At 44.2% G+C, this 14,995-nt stretch overlaps 1 protein-coding gene across 1 annotated transcript in view; it reads right to left on the bottom strand.

Annotated features, from left to right (window-relative positions):
- SH3RF3 (SH3 domain containing ring finger 3) overlaps nucleotides 1-14,995 on the bottom strand; it is a 253,571-nt gene that overhangs the window by 20,865 nt on the left and 217,711 nt on the right. The window contains exon 9 of the mRNA XM_075724723.1: nucleotides 12,933-13,237. Within this exon, the coding sequence (XP_075580838.1) occupies nucleotides 12,933-13,237 (305 nt within the window). The remainder of the gene's footprint in view (nucleotides 1-12,932; nucleotides 13,238-14,995) is intronic.

Genomic DNA, 14,995 nt, shown 5'->3' with positions numbered 1-14,995 from the left:
TCTGCAACCTCCCCTGTCAGCTGTGCTACAGGCATTTCTACTACGTTTCCAAGCAATGCCCTATAAATTACTCCTGGGACACACTGAGGTGGCTGAAGTCCTTTTCTCTTATAGGGACAAATTGATCACGTATGCTCTTTAAAAACTGAAGAGAGAATGCCAGAATCATTTTAAAGAATTGCAAAGTAAGTGGCTGTCAGTGTCAGAGGAATGCCCCGGCATGTAAATGACAATTTCTTTGATAAAGTGACCAAGGCACGGTGGCTTTCCAAATGTCACAACACTTGGGTTGTAATTACTAGTAAGCTTTGCGATAGCAAAAGCCTTGCTAGAAGCTGCTCAAGCCCTGGCAGCATTTGTAATAAGAGCATCCTCTTCAGCAAAAATTGGATTTCATCTTTTTTCCTAGTTTTGTCTTTTTGTTACTTAAAAAATAAAAATGGAGCCGTCAAAGACCATTTGCTAAAAAAAATCCCAATACCCTTATGCTAAAGGCAGGTCTTTAGGAGTACGACATTCTCCTTTCTCAAATTAAAGAGGTGAGCAAGAAGGATAATCAATGGAAAATACAGGGAACAAACCAGGGTAAAAGCAGGGAAGGGGAGTCAACAGCACTGTGGCTATTTTTCCTTTTGCACTAAGTCCCATCCCTCCCTTCTATCCTCCCTTCCTTTGCGTGTTTTATCCACTTTTTCTTCCCTGACACATAACCTGCAGGTATGACCATGTAATTAAATGCAACTGAGTTGCACTGATTTGAATAATTACCACCTGTCATGTGTGCCACCTAAGCCAATATTCTCCATTTCCTCAGCCCACTCCAACTGCGAGACAAAACACGTTAACTCAAATGTCAGGCTTAAGTTGATTTGGGTAACCCAAGATATTGGAAGACACGCTTTATGTCAAAGTTGGTAGTAGGATACTTTCAGTGGTGCATCCAGTGAGTGGTATCTCACATGGGTTACACATATATTCACATCTGTAGCCTCAAGAGGTCTCTGGACACGAATGGCTCATTTGTTGCTTGTCTGGAGCGTGCTACACAATGAGGCACCAATGTCTGGTTGGTGTTTTCACATGTGACTACTGCAGAAATAATTAGCAACAACACCGCATATATGGTATATTCCTCTTTGCTCTGCCAGCTAGTTGACTAATGCAGAAAAGGCCAGTGTGACCTGAAATGAAAGGTGGATCCTGCCAACTAACAGCAAGAAATAGTCAATTGTAACACACAAACTCAAAATGCCTCTGTGAAGATGTTGGTCACATACACCTCACATCTGAAAATGATGGAAACTATATAAAGATACAATCACTACTCCACTGCAGCAGAAATGACAGGTTTGTCGTAATAGTCCACCTCCAAGCCTGCCTACCATAGATGAAGATGAAAACCCCTTTACACAAGTCAGATAACAGGGCAAGATTTCCCCTTGACTGCAGTGGTTGATTGACTGATGGTCTGTATAGACTGACAGCCTTTCTTATTTTCATTTTAGCAAAACAGTGTGGGTAAACATTGACTTAGAATTGTCTCATCTTCAATTTGATCATGGTTGATTGGAGTGTCTCTGCCTATAAAGATAACAGAATTAGTAGTCCATTAGTTAAGCAATCACAACTTCTATCCAAGCTCCTGTACTATGATTACTTTGCTGTATCTGACAATCTTCCCACAGCAGAGCAGGCAATATGATGAATATCTTGCACAAGTTTGTTCTTTCAACTTCTTCCTGCTAGGACAGCAATGTGTGTGTTTGAGGGGTCCCTTCCAGTCTTGCACTCTCTCTCTTTTTAACTTGGCAGCATACACGCAAGAACTCAAACTGCAGATAACCAGATGCTACCAGTTGTTTTGCAGTGTTTTCCAGTTAATGATTTTCTGTCAAACCAAGAGGACATTTCAAGTAGGTACCAACAGGGCTTGTCTCAGTCCCAGTACTAGTCAATCTTTTAATTAATTACTTGGTAGGTGAGCTAGAGAGTGCACTTCTAAAACCAGCAGTGGGCACTGAGCTGATTAAGTCTGCAAGCAGCTGGAAGGTGTACTGGTTTTAGCTGGGATGGAGTTAATTTTCTTCATAGTAGCTTGTATGGTGCTATGTTTTGGATTTGTGACTACACAAGGGCAATAGCACACCCCGTTTTAGTTATTGCTGAGCAGTGCTTACACGAGTCAAGGCCTTTTCTTCTTCTCACACCACTGCACCAGCAAGTAAGCTGGGGGTGCACAAGAAGCTGGGAGGGGACACAGCTGGGACAGCTGACCCCAAATGACCAAAGGGATATTCCATGCCATATGACGTCAGGCTCAGCATATAAAGCTGGGGGAAGAAGGAGGAAGGGGGGACATTCGGAGTGATGGTGTTTGTCTTCCCAAGTAACCATTATGCATGATGGAGCCCTGCTTTCCTGGAGATGGCTGAACATCTGCCTGCTGATGGGAAGTAGTGAATGAATTCCTTGTTCTGCCTTGCTTGCATGTGCAGCTTTTGCTTTACCTATTAAAGTGTCTTTATCTCAACTCATGAATTTTCTCACTTTTACCCTTCTGATTCTCTTCCCCTTCCCACTGTGGCAGGGAGTGAGCGGCTGTGTGAGCCTAAGCTGCCTGCCAGGGTTAACCCACAACAGAAAGATGAACTGGGTGAGAATTCAGAACAATTTTCCTAAAATGGAGAAATCATCCCAAATCACCACGGTGAAATCTGCAAAGACAAGCATAACATGCTACTGTTAGGAAGGAGAAATCAAATGCACAGATGGAAAATGAGGAGTGACTGGCCAGCCAGCAGCTCTGCAAGAAGAGACACGGGAGTTATATTGGATCACAAGCTGGGCGTGAGTCAAGATGCTGCTGAGAAAAAGGTGAACTTCATTTGGGAACACATTAACAAACGTCTTATATGTAAGTCATGGAAATTGCTTATTCCATCCTAATTGGCACTAACAAGGTCTCAGCAGAAACGCCACTCTGGGGTGCTGCTCTTTAAGAGCCCAGCAAGCTGAAGACTGCCCAGAGGAGAGCTGAAAGTGTAATCAGAGGCCTAGACAGCATTACCTGTGAAGAAAGGCTAGGAACTGGGCTCAGTGAGGTTGAAAGAAGAGAATCCTTGAGGACTGAACACATTATTAGTTCTCTAATATGTGGAAGGCTGTCGGGAGAAAGCTGATCAGCTGTTCATCTGGAGCAGGACATGAAGAAGCAAGATTCATTTGTAACCATAAAAGATTCAGGAGGGATAATAGGGAATTTTCTGGCCCTAGGAATACAAAGGGACAGGAATAGATTGCTCAGGGAAGTTGTGGAACGATCTTAATTGAACAATTTTAAGAAAAATTAGACAGACATCTGTGGTGGGTAGTCAGCATACATCTGACTTTCTCATGGCTGGTGAATGGAAACCCATCCCAGGCCTGCAGGGCCACCATCCTTCCTACCTTCTCTGTGCCACTTTCCCTGCTGGCCAGCTGTATCTCTCAGCCAGGCTGCATCTAAGCCTGCCAACCAGGAGTATCTGGCTTAGACATAAAACCCACTCAGAAAAATGTAAAAAGTTGGAAAATCAGTTCTCTCTTTTATGTCCTGATCAAAGCCTAGCTTATGTGTTTCCCTTGCCACAGCAAGCACCATCATGTTGATAGGATCTGCCTGCCTGACCTCCCCTCTTTTCTGTCTCAAAACTTAAGATATGAAGAATAACATGATGTTGTACAGGAGGGACCAGAGATCTCTGAAGTCATCAAAAAAGCCAGCTAGTTCCATTTTAAAATATACCAGTTTTGAACTGATCATGAATTGGGACTAAAAACTACAGTACAGGAAATCTACTTTACTGCAAAATAAGTTGGCCATGGACTCGCATTAAATTACTTCTTCTCTCCCTGGGGTATCTGTGATGAAGCCCAATGCCAGTCTGCTGCTAGCATGCTGAATACAGTGAGCTGTGAGTGAAGGTTAATATTTTAGCTTCTGTAGTCTTAACTTACAGAAACTTTACCAGTGAATATGAACCAAACAAAATATATGCAAAAAAGCAAAGAAACAGGTTGAGTTCTGCCTTTATAATGAATTGGTTTTTAAAAGGTTGACTGCTTGACACAGTATATTAATTGATTACAGGCAGCCTGCAGACATAGTGTCTGAAAAGCAACTTTTGCATGGTGTACTTTCTGAATTCCTGAGACTGATCTTTTATCCAGAGGGCATAATAAGAGCATTTTTTTTTTCAGTCCTTCAGAGACCAGCACTGACTCCATGTCTTGACTTGGTCTGAAGGGAATTATTAGATGCTTGAGACATTCAGTCAAAAAAACCCAACCCAGACTGACTTTAAAGTGGCTTTACCATTTGGCAAAAGAAAAGCTGAGGGCTGGTGAATCTTTCTGCTGCTACTGCAAAATGAAAAATAAACAAAAACGTACAAAATAAGATAAATATCCCTTTGCTATAACTTGGTTATGCCCTCAAGTTACATGATAAAAACAGAAACTTGCCACAGATATCTGTTGTCTGTTATAACATGATGTTGCTACAGTATTAATGTTTGTCAGAAACTGCAATTTCATTTTGTTTACGTAATTCTTCTAACAGAGCTTACTGAAGTATTTCTGCATTGACGCTAGGTATTTTAACCCACCAATTATGCGTAACTATAGAGAAAAGCAAGGAAAAATACCAGTAACTGACTGAAAAAAGAAACATGGCCACTGAAAAGTTGATTATAGCCAATTTTCACAGGAAAGTTCAAACTTTGTCTCCATGAAACAGCTGCATTGGCACTTAAGATATTTGTATCTCAGTGAATAATCTCTATTGCCTCTTGGTGGTTTAAGACTTACTGGCTTGCGAATTCATAGTTGGAAAACCACTGAGGAAAAGCAAATGAGTCCTGGCCACATGGGAGGCCAAGATGCCACCAACTCTGACACATTGCAAGTTGTTTCATTGTTTTCAAGGCATCCAGCTTCTTACTCTGTTTTTCTGCTGGAATGGTTTCATCCTGCATGTCTTCCTTCCTAGGAGTGGTGGGGCAGTGGCAGCCCTGTGTGTTATCGCTCCAAGGCAGAAAGTGGAGGACAGGGACAGGCACAGCATTTGCACTCTGTTTTTTTTTTACCTCTGCATGGGATTTGGGAGCTTGATGTTATGAGGGAATGAGGGATCAAACCATGTTCTTCAGGAACAGGGCAGGGAGAGGGCAGAAGCTGTGATGGGATGCTCAGCTGCAGAGTTGTGCGGTGTGGGGTGGGGACTGGCCGGTCCCTATGATCCCTCAACAGCTGGAATGTGTGAATGTCTCCCATCGATACCACGAGAGCACTTACATTTCACCCGACTAATCCAAGGAGATGCTTGCTATCCCCTCCCACAGACTGGCCCCATCCAGCCATCTGGTCCTGCGTGATTCCTTCTGCAGGCGGGGGAATGCCATGGGAACGCCAGTGCCGGGATGCTCACACACAGACATGCACATGCACTTGCGCATACACACGCCTCCAGCCTTCTGCTTCCAGTGCTCCCTTGCATGCTCTTTCTTTTGTCAGTTCTACTTTCTTCTCCAAGCAGCACTAAGCATTTAGTAAAAGTCCATGGGTCCTCTGTGTTATAAAATTAGGTCTCTACTGGTGCCAGAAGAACGCTGTGCCTTGGCATCCAAACAGCTTCGTCTCCAGTTAGTAGATAAACTGAATTTCCTCCCGAAGCTAAAGCACTCTCCATCCTCACCTCCCCTGGATCCTCTTCCCCTTACGGCTGCAGAATGCAGCACAGAACCACTCGAAACGGCGTTAGAGAAATCCACTGCGGACACTTGAGAAATCCTGTGACAGCACTATAAGGCAGATAAGCAGAGGTGGGGGGAGAGGAGAGAGAAGAGGAATAGCTTTTGGAGACTGCTTGGCAGCAAAGTCAACGCTTGAAATATCTGTGGGGAGTTTGAAAGCATTTCCTAACATCAAAAATGCGAAGAAGAAAAAGAAATTTTGATCAATGGCTTAGTGCCCTTGATCTAAGCGAAAGAATCCTAGCCAGTCAGAAATAACAGAAATCTGTTTTATTGTAAAGCTGAAGTTTTCTGTGTTTTGACAGCTGGGGCTCATGCTTTTGGCTGGGTTATTTGCCAGCCTTAAAATATTCATCAGCAAGTTGCCAGGTTTTTGTCCTTTTAAATTGAACTCTAATGATGAAGGCAAAGGTGCTGGAGAGATTTTAAGTACGAGTTCTCTGCCCTAAAACAGAACTTTGTGGCCTGAATTCGCATGACCAGAAAAAGAGGTTTCCACTCCCTGGCCAAGTTTCTGGTGAATCACTTGCTGGTCACAGAGCCAAGATTCGCTTTCTGGAGCATGGGAAGCAGTGGCTCATTTGTGATGAAGACAGCCCCCTCGCCTTTGTTGAGAGGAAATGGATTAACAGTATGTATTCTGTGCACAAGCCTTGAGAGAATTGAACTAAAATATTCCAGATTAAAGCATTCTTACCGAAGAACAAACTGGCACACATGTTAAACTGAAAAGTCAAATCTGACTCTGAAAATGGTCGGTGAAATGTTGGTGTTGGTGGCTCCAAGTTCAACTCAGATATCTGTATAGAGTACCAAAGCAAATTAGTTATCACGGAACTTATTCTTTATCTTTTTGAAACAAATCTTTACATTACTATTCCAATGTTGCTTCCTCTTAGTGCTTTCTATATTTTGATACACTTAATCTAAGAATTCAAACCAGGCTCTTCTGCTCTTGTGCAAGTTGTTCATTCTTATGTCTTGCGCTGCTTTCATTTAGTCACTTAGTTGTTATCTTTCCATTTCATGTACAACTTAGGGGGCTTTCTTAGGTGAACTGCTACAAAGTGAAAAATATTAAATCATTTAATATCTGCTAGGAAGACTGAATTCCTCTTCCAATAATTCAGTCAGACATATTGACTTGGTATCTGAAAAATCTACTTTCAGCAACTCTGTCCTTAGCTTCCTTTACTCATCCCAGGGTGACCACTATTTTTGTTATGTCATTTCATACCTACAAAGTCCTTGCAAGTGCTCAGTGCCTCAATTTTGAGCCTGATCTTCCATTTTCTGGATAAGGAATTAAATTTCTTTAGTGGATATGAAGTGATAACAAACCCTTTTCACTCAGGGATGAGTTAATATGAAAAGAAGTAGCAATGCAGAGACTAACACTTAGTAAGTGAAAACTGAAGGTTCACTATCATGTAGGATCAGGTACTTCAGGCAGTTTCAGTTCTACCAACTGATAGCTTAAACAGACAGCTTTAATACGAACTAAGGTCAAACAGCAACTCAGAGTTTACAAAGCCAAATTTTGAAAGGACCTTTGATCTAGTCTCCAACCCTACATAAAGCCAGGGTGGGCAACTAAGCGCGCAGGTGGCAGGTCTGCACCGAGGGACATTGCCTAGTGGGATCAGGCACTGGTCTGCAAATCAGGGAAAGCAGAGGAAGGCACTGGCAGAAAGGGGGAGTGGTGGAAAGGGAAGTCGCTCTGGTCATGTCTGTACTGGCATATAAAACAAGGTCATGATTTAGCATCAAACCCTGGTCTGCATCCATTAACCGTTGTGGGTTTAGCTATGTTAACTAGCACTCTCCCAGGACAACGTACGGGCGCGGTTTGGGCCATACCACGTACCAGGACTGTTCTCAATAAGCAGTCTAGATGCAGTCACCCTATTTTGGGCTGAGAAGAAAGCTTAGAAGTGTGGATGCAAGTCATGCAGGGACACTTGCAGGGCCAGAAAACAGGCCTTGGCTTGTTCTATTTTGTAACGTAGTCCTGACACCAGGATCAAGCCCAACATACTGTATCATTTGAAGAATGCCGCTATTTTGGGGAGAAGGGCCGATATTTGAGAAAGTGACACTGGTGAGAACAGACAGATGTTTACTGATTTAGTCTTCACATGCAAAACTGCTAGTGCATGTTCAAAGCCATTTTCTGAAGATGTGTCTCTTGTTATTTGAACATCAGTAAACAGCAGCCCAGTGTATTTTCCCATTTGTTGTGACTTGCTTATCCAGATTCTCTATATATTCCAGGGACACAGTTACTAAATTTAAAGCTGCAAACAGATCTGTTCTCTCTGCAGACTTGTAAGAAACATTTAATTTTACATTGCCAATTTTCAAATTTTTCTATATACTCTGGCTAGGTAAAACAGTAAGGAATTTGCTGTAACTCAGTGATCAATTAATGGCTTGCTTGCTAGTGCAAGCTCTTATTTTCCTTTTTATCACATATTGGGCCAGACATTTTGGAAGAGTTTAATCAAAATCCTCATCAAAAGCCAAATGAGTGGATTTTAAAGAAAGTTTAATTACTGTCGTCAAACCACCCAGTATGATTTGCTTGATTTGATTAATGTAATGAGGAGCACATTTAATGAGAAATGCATTAATTCATTCAAACAAGTGGTTTTATCAGAGGTATTAAGCATCAGCCCAGATTATGTACAGCAGAAGCTATTATAGCAAAAGTGACCGAGGTCAAAGCAGTAGTCATGCCATAATTACAAGCTCTCAGCTGTAATCTACCAGTTGAACTTGGGCAGTGCTCATCATGACTGAAAAAGCAGGGTCCTTATTTAAAAAAGCCCCCAAAACACAGGGTTTTGCTTCCATTCCACAGCTGGTATCTCTATGCCTTTCTTTCGGATGTTCAGAAGATTCGGGAACCGGGATTGAATTCTCTGAGTTTCAGATGGTTACACATGCAGATATTATTAGCAAATGATAAAGTGAGAGCTCAAAGGACCCATGATACCACTCTCCACCCTTAAAAGGAAACAGAGTGTTCCCCATTTGTTCTCTGTTTTACCTCCCTTCTGCCCCTGTGATGTCTTTGGAACCCTCCAGTTGCTGACATGGAATAGAGTGAATTTGGGGGAGAATTATTATTTTCTTTCTGGGGAAGGAAACCTCCTTCTTGGAAAAGAAGAAAAATTGGCCTCAAGCAGGAAATATTTGAGAAAAAGAAGAAAGAGTCTCCTTTACACCTTGCTCTCTTCAACTGCCTTCTTTAGATAAATTTCGGCCCCTATATTCCAACTTCCCTGTTTCAGGACCCCTCTCCAATGGGCTTTACAGAGCACCTTCACCTCCACCCTCCCCACTGGCACCCCTTCTCCAGTGTCCCCTGCTATATCTCCTGGCAGCTGCTAATGCTCTTCTCTCTCCTGTGCTGCCCTGACCCCCGTTACCTCCTTGACTTCTGCCATGCTCCCTTGCCTTTATTCAGTCCCCAACTTGTTATTCCTGTACTGTCTGCGCTACCTCTGTGTGAGCCACCTTTCCTGCTGCTTTGTACTGTGTCCACATAGCACTGAAACAGCTTTGATTTTCAAGTGCTCTACTTCGAAGCCTGCTCAGCTGCCTGAGCACTTTTCAAGCACTGTTGCACAGTGGACTTAAGCACTATCTATTGTTCAGTCTTTCATCAGCTACCACCAGTAGCTGGCAAAGGAGAGCAGCTTTGAAACTGTTCCTTAAGTGGACAGGAGGCTGGTCAAGGAGGTGAGAAGCAGAGCACAAGCCCAGTTGCAGATAGGATCCTCCGGGGGTAGGTGCATACCAACAAGTGAAGACTGGCGTGGAGGCCATCTTCTACCTCCTGATTAAGTCAGCAGGAGTATGACAGTAAGACATTACTATTAGGGTGCCTAAATGAATGTAGGTGCCTGCAGGTTTGGAAGTCTGGATCAAGACCTTCAAGAAATAAGCTGAAGTAGAGAGCTTGAAATGTAAGAAAAATAGACCTATTAATAGAAGATGAGCAAGAAAACCATGCCTGCTGAGCTAAAACCCATAATCCTTAGGATTATTTCTGCCACTTGCCTTTAAACCACAAGGAAACAAGAGTAAAAATTGGAATCAGAGTCACTTGATTTTAGAGAAATCTTGGTATGTGCCTATATGTGACTGCTGCACACCAACAGGAACCCGTGGTATTGGCACATGAACATTTTCACAGAGAAAAGCATTAACAGTGACGACCTCACCAGTACACTCGGCAAGGCTGTTCCCAAGGTAAAGACAATTCCGCCTTGGAACAAGCAACCCAAATAGCATATACAGACTCACTACAGCAGCTGCCCCTTGATGTCACATTTGGTATCCTTGAGTGGAATCTAGGTGGGAAATCATAAAACATAAATCAGTAGAAGAACATATCTTAAAATACTTTTTCCCACTGTCTCCCAGCCCAGACTTCAAGCAGCCAAACAACCTTGCTAAAATTCTCATCTGAAGAAAATTTCCCAAAAACCAATATATCTGACTATATCACAGTGATAAATGCAAAAATTGCAATTTATCTCCACAGCCCTCAAAAGAAACACCTTCTACAACAGAACTGTGAAAACCAGTGGATCCTCAGCATGTCCATCCCCAAATGCAAACTACTTCTTCCTACCTACTATGTGCCCTCTGTACCATAGTGAACTCACACTGACAATCAGTGTGTGAAAGAAAAATGTAGTTAATAACAAGACCATGTTTCCCAAAACAGTCATTCTCCCTCTGATCATTCAGCCCTCATCCTCAAGGGAATCCTACAAAAGAATCCAGAAGGCGTAAACTGGGATTAAAATAAATAATTTGATGGGACACCAAAAATTGTTGATTCCAACAACAATGCTAATTTTATGGCACATTACAATTTACCTCAGATACGATTTGCTAATCTCAGTTTCTCAGGAGATAATTACCTGTGCATTTCTTCCATCCTGTGTTCAGTAGAGCTGAAGACCTTATTACTGCTCCTCTTACTAACATCCCCTCTGTGCCTTTCATCTCAAAGTACCTGACTGATTAATATAATGAAACTGAACTCAGATAAATTCCTTCCAGTCTTTGCTCATCTGGCAGTTTGCTAGTTATGCCCCTGCTTCTGTTTTTTGCCCCTCGGACTTGTCTGTTCTTTCCTATCAGGTGTACTGATAACAGATACTGTCTCTCTCCAAAGATATTCCTTCTGAGTGTTATGACTGTTCCTTATTTACCAAAAAACCTGCCCAACCAGCCCCTACTTTGGAAATATCAAGTGTGGTTCCAGATATGGCTCCAGTTCTGACTCACAGATTCCTTTTTGAATAGCTATATGGCTTTTAGTCTGGCATTATCCAAGCTCTCAACTGCTTCAAAGAAATATTTGGGTTTATGCAAAGAACAGGAACACAACTTAACTGGCCAAACATCAGTCACTACTTCTAAAGGAAGTTAAGTCAGATCTTTCTAAAATGAAAGTGAAATATGACATGGAGGAGATTCAGGAATATATTGTTCAGCACAGGCCAGTTATGCACCACCCGATCCAGTCAAAGATGAAAATTTTTATTGTCACTTCTCTCTGATACTTCCCAGGTACTGAATTGGTCTCTGGCAGTGCTCATTGCAATGATGTAGTATGTTATTTGCTTCTCCCCTTCATGCATGGAGCTCAAAAACCACATAACTTTACTTCCCTGCATCCAAATTCAGTACCTTAAAGCTGTAACAGCTTGAGAAAGGTTAACCAGTATCTTAGGAAGGGACTTGTTATAATTTTGCCTAGGAAATTTCAGTGTGCAGCCCCACATGAATTAAAATATATGGTCTTACAGAATAGTGTATGTTTTAGGAAGTATTAAATAAGCCAGTACAAAAGCTCTGAGGTAACGTGCAGATCTACCACCTTCTGCCAAATATCCTACACTTCCTTGGGATTGCAGAAGTAGCAGGTATTGTTCTGCTCGCACAGCATGCAGTCCCTGATGCACACTTGGAAGTCATTCTTTGTAAACAAGTACCTAAATTTCACATCCCGGGCAGAAGTTCTACACCCTTCTTCTTTCACCGAAAGGCACTCAGAGAAAATTCAAGATGGGATTAAGGAAAGGATTTTAAAACTTGTATTCCTCATCTTGTGAAACTAGGGGTTATCTGTGACTCTGACCACATGTGAAACATGCAATCTCAGAATTACCATGTACAAAGTAAATGTTTACCCCATAAGTGCCTATCACCACAGAAAAACTGGGGCAATATATGGAAAGGATTTTTTGCAGGTTCAAAGGAAAAGCAAGCCCCCACTTCTTTTCCTCCTACTCAGATACAAACCAGGATCTTGCTTCCAGCATGCAGTTTGTATCAGTGGGCTCTGCTAGGCAGTATGGAGATAACCCTCAGCATTGATAAATGGGAACTGCTAACACAATACAAACATTTGGTGAAAGCAAAATATTTGCCAAGAACCTAAAAGGCTGGGCACTTAAAGCAGCTCTCCGCGCTGGCTTTCCTTAGCAAGAGGGACAAGGGACGGGCACTCAGCTATCGGTCCCACTGCTGGCTCCCAAGAGATTGAAGCTACAGTGCGTCGCACCTGTGTCCCAACAAGCTATATTTAATTCCCTTCTCCCCATTTGGCTGTGCCACGGCAAGGAAAGTGTCTGCAAGAAACAGAGATGTTTCTGAAGCGGTAAAACAGCTCCTGCTGCTCCCAGGCCGCTGTTTTACTCTGCCTGTGGCACCTGCCCCGGGGCTGGTACCACCATCAGCTTCTTCCACGTAGCAGGACAGATGGCTTCGGACTTGGCCATCAGGTTTCGATGACCGAGAGCCCGCTATAACAACTTGCTGCACCACTGCAAATTTGCAGATCTGGGTGCTGGTCTTTGGAAGAAACATACAATTTCAGTCCATTAGTGGCTCCACTCGTTTCCCACCCATGAGCAGGTAACGCGAGAGTAGTGTTGGGGATGGTTGGCGGCGGGGGAGAAGGATGAGGCGTGAAAATAATGTGAAACAAGGATGTCCAAGCTGGTAGGCGATGAAAACCAGCTTCTGCCCTCCCAGGCGGCCACAGGATCCCTCCTCAACAGCCCCATGGGAGGGAGAGGTGGTGGGAGCACGGGGTGCAGCGGCCCTTACCTTCTCATTCTTCCTCTCCTCAGCCTTGCCGGCGGGGCCAGGGGTGACAGGGCCACCCAGGGGCCCGCCGCCTGCCTCGCCGTTGAGGTGGGCCGCGCTGACGTTGGGCGGGGTGATGGCGGCGGCGGCGGAGGTGAGGGGGATGAGGGGCCGGGCTCCCGGGGCGGGCGGCTGGTGGCCGTGCTGCGGGGAGACGGCGGGGTGAGGCCGGATGGCTGCCGCTGGCAGGCGGGAGGGCGAGCTGGGCGTCCGCAGGGGCGAGACCGTGGCGGTGGGCCGCTCCGGGGCCGGCACCGGGGGGTGAGCTGTGGAGGGAGGACAGAGCACAGTTAAGCCCCCCACGCTCTGCCAAACCTGGCCCTTCAGCGGCCATCGCTGCCACGAGGCGCCGGGGCCTGACGGAGGGCTAAGCTCCTAGCCTTAACCCAGGATATCTCAGCCTGCAAGGCTAAATGCTAGAAACCCCGCTCCTGGCTGCGAAAGGCCTGTCTGCAGTCACCAAAATGGCTGGTCCTGCCTAGTGATGTGACTAGGGAACAGCCTGACCATCCCTGCCCCATGCCTGGAAATAAATAAAAAGCCTACTCTGTTTTTAAAATACCTTACCTCGTTCCAGCTGAGCTGTTTTCCAAACCTCCAGGACCCCCTCCTAACCTGATAGGTTTTGGAGCAACGCACCATGGGACCTAAAGGGTTAGCCCAGACAATCCACGCCGACCTCACAGACGGCAATTACAAAGGAAGGTCTCTTCTTTCAGCCCTAACAAAATGATCAACAGCACATCACTGTGCTGCTGCACGAGATAAATTAAGCAGAAATCCAACGGAGGATTTCCGAGCTCAGCCTCGTCTCTGCCAGCAAAGTCCCTACGGGACCATGCAGTGCCTTTTAGTCTTGCTGCCCCTGCTGAGCAAACCCTGCCTACGAGTGCTAGGAACCAGGAATTAGCTCTTGTCTGTTTAATGGTGACCGCGACACGCTGCCGAGGTCACCTCTCCAGGGATTCGGGAGCCTGTTGCATGCCTCATGTTGCAAAAAGTGTGACAAAGCTCCAGGTCTGTTTCCACAACGGTGTTGCCTTTGACTTCCAGGCTGGCTGATTGCTTAGGTGTAACATACACACAGCTCCGCTTCAAGTATGTACAGACCAGAAGCCAAGTGGACAGACATTCCCTCACTTAAACGATTCAATAGTAGGACTGGCTGGAAAATGCCCATTTCACAAATTATTTCAAGGTTTCATAACCTGGTTTAGATCTGCCTCAGTGCAAAATTTGAACCTTTGAACATTTTTCTGAGCACAACCTGCACAACCAACCCCACAATAGCCTCTATTCTGGTCAGGGCATTCACCTGGGATGTGAAAACAGGATCCCATCACTGCACTGTTCTCCTCTGCAGAGAACAGCTCTGGGCAGCTATCTATTCCCTTTGCAACCTGAGCCAGGACAGCTTCATGGCTGAAGTCTGGTTGGACTACATCCATTCCTGTCAAAAAGCTTTGAGTCCAACAAATCAGCTTTTCTTTGACCAAGAAGCATTTTTCTGCAAAAATTCTGACCCACTCTGATCTCTGGTTTTCTTACAAATTCATCTGAAGGATACGTTTTTACACAGGACCAGATGGAGTTCACTTAATCTATAACTAAACAACAATGCTAGAGCAACTCAAACCACTATTTTCTGTTTCTATGGTTAACAGCAGCACCCATTACCAGGGATTGAAACGATAAGGAGTGCCATTAATCATACTCTACACCAGCTGAGCACTCCTGCCAGGAGGGAATTTCATCCCCCAGCCTTATGCCCTGTTATCTGAGGCGATGCTGAACATGATGGGTTGGTGATCATCAGATTAACACCTCCAAAGTTTACACGATTCTCCCTCACGGTAACTCCTTGACTCTATAACATCTATTTTTATTAATGTTGCTCATAGCAAATCAACCAAACTATCATCAACCAGTCTTGAACTTGATGTGATTTTACCATGTAGCATGAGGAAGGGCCTAAAAGTTGTTGTTGCAGACATCTTCAAGACTATTCTTACTATTAGTTACCA

Source organism: Pelecanus crispus, chromosome 1 (assembly GCF_030463565.1).
Source record: "Pelecanus crispus isolate bPelCri1 chromosome 1, bPelCri1.pri, whole genome shotgun sequence".
Classification (NCBI taxonomy): Eukaryota; Metazoa; Chordata; class Aves; order Pelecaniformes; family Pelecanidae; genus Pelecanus; species Pelecanus crispus.
Note: the sequence above shows the minus strand (reverse complement) of the source record. Positions and strands in the feature narration are given on the sequence as shown.